The 1,913-nt window shown below is 52.2% G+C and overlaps 1 protein-coding gene across 1 annotated transcript in view; it reads left to right on the top strand.

Annotated features, from left to right (window-relative positions):
* The first annotated feature begins 456 nt into the window (after positions 1-456).
* CHD4 (chromodomain helicase DNA binding protein 4) overlaps positions 457-1,913 on the top strand; it is a 20,562-nt gene continuing 19,105 nt past the window's right edge. The window contains exon 1 of the mRNA XM_035894524.1: positions 457-618. Within this exon, the coding sequence (XP_035750417.1) occupies positions 522-618 (97 nt within the window). The 5' untranslated portion in view covers positions 457-521. The remainder of the gene's footprint in view (positions 619-1,913) is intronic.

Raw genomic sequence — 1,913 nt, 5'->3', positions numbered from 1 at the left:
GACTGCCGGTAGCGACAGTTCTGCCGCTGTCCGCCGTACCGGGCCCCGCGCGGACCGCCTGCTCCCTGCCGCCGCTCGCTGACAGCGTCCCGGCTGGCCCGAGGTCTCCTCTGGAAGCCCAGCTGCCTTCCCTGCCTCGCCACCTTCTCCCAGCCCAAGGCAGAAATAACCGAGGGCACCTGGCTGCGGAGGACGGGAGAATTTTCCTGTAGGACAGCTGTTTTGGCTTCCTCACCGGAGATGAGTTGCTGACTCAGTTTAATATCTAGTGTCTTCAGAGCCTGCTTCATTGCAACTCTAAGCTGATTGCTTGCTGCCAGTGTTTCTATTATCCGTAGGCTCCAAATCCAGTAAAGTTGCTATCTAAGCTTTCTCACGGATCCTCTTGGTAGCACTATTGCTCGGGAAAACAGAGTTTGGGTCTGCTATAACTTTCTCTCTTTCTTTTCGATGAAGTACTGGCTTGACTGGTGAGGAGACGACACCCTGTATAAGCCCAGGCCTCCCCCAGTTTGGAGGACATGGCATCGGGCATTGGATCTCCGTCACCGTGCTCAGGAGGCAGTGACGATGATGAGATGGAGATCCTGTTGAACAACGCTATCCCCCAGCATCCAGGTATGGCGAGCCTGCAGGGCATGCATGTGAAATGGGGGTAGTGCTGGTCTCGGGCTGAATAAGTGAAATATATGATGTGCTGGGGAATGTCATTTTCTTTTATTATGAGTCGCGCATATGTTTTTGATTTTGATGTCCGAGTCCTAGGGTTACTTTAAAGTGCAAGGCTCATGGCTTTGTATCAGGTGGAGCTGACTTTGTTCCAAGCCGTTGCAGGTTGTGGGGCCATGCTCTGGGGAGGTGTAAGGGGTGGAGGCAGATTGTCCAATTCTGACTGGGTACCAAAATGCCTGAGAGTTTCAGATTTCATGAATGGGGAGGGGGAAGGGGGGGTGGCACATGAAAGGGCAGGGTGCCTGGCTTTCCTTCATCTGGGAACTCAGACCGGCTGACGTCCAGAGCGAACTGCCCTGGGCTGTTGCGTGACCCACTTTCCTTCATCACCACACCCAGTTATTGAGGTTTCTTGTGGCTCTCGCTCCGTGCTGCTTGCTCACCTTTGCTTTTCTTGTAGTCTTTGTACCTTGCCTCTTCCCTCATGTTTGCATCCTCACCATCAACGCAAGACTTGAGTTAGAGCCCTGGGTACTCCTCTGTTTTGGGTTTTTTGTTGTTGTTGCTGCTGCTGTTGTGGTTGACTTGCTCTGTGGACTTATATCCAGATTCTCTGCTTCCTTGTGAAAAGCAACGATGTATAGCCTGATGTGCTGGATTGTAAGAGGAGTTTGGGTTTTCCTGCTAACTGGCGCTGTAACGTTTTATTGTCGTATAAGAGAAATGTTTCAACTGGAGGGGGGGAAATGGTGCTGTGGGCTTTTTGGTTTTTTGCTTGTTTGGCGTTTTTTCTTAAGCTTTGACTCTAGGGTTTTCTGGCACCTCTGAAATATTAGGTAGAAGGGCACTGTCAGTAAGCCTTGTAAGTAAAGTCTTGGTGAAGAAAAGCTGTTAAAATACCTGCAAACTGGAGAGCTTTAGGTAATAAGTTGGAAAGGGTGGGACACTAGAGGCTCTAAATCAGAACCTGGGGGAGAAGAAAAGGTGGGATCCCTGAAGGACCTGGTGTTGCGGGACCATGGGAGTGAAGAGACATCCATTGGTTGGCAATATGGCAGGGGCCAGGTGTGGGAACCCAGGTTGTGAGAGCTCGACCTTTGCCGCTTAACCCCTGGCTGCGGTAGCTCCTCTGACCTGTGGCTTCCTCCACCGTGCCCAGCTCCTGTGGTCAGGAGGCCATTTTCCCTTGGAGGGAGAAGGAGTGACACTGGCTGTGGGCGGTGGGCGGGGCGGTGGGGAGG

This window comes from Egretta garzetta, unplaced genomic scaffold (genome assembly GCF_000687185.1).
Source record: "Egretta garzetta isolate BGI_Z169 unplaced genomic scaffold, ASM68718v1 scaffold85, whole genome shotgun sequence".
NCBI lineage: Eukaryota > Metazoa > Chordata > Aves > Pelecaniformes > Ardeidae > Egretta > Egretta garzetta.
Note: the sequence above shows the minus strand (reverse complement) of the source record. Positions and strands in the feature narration are given on the sequence as shown.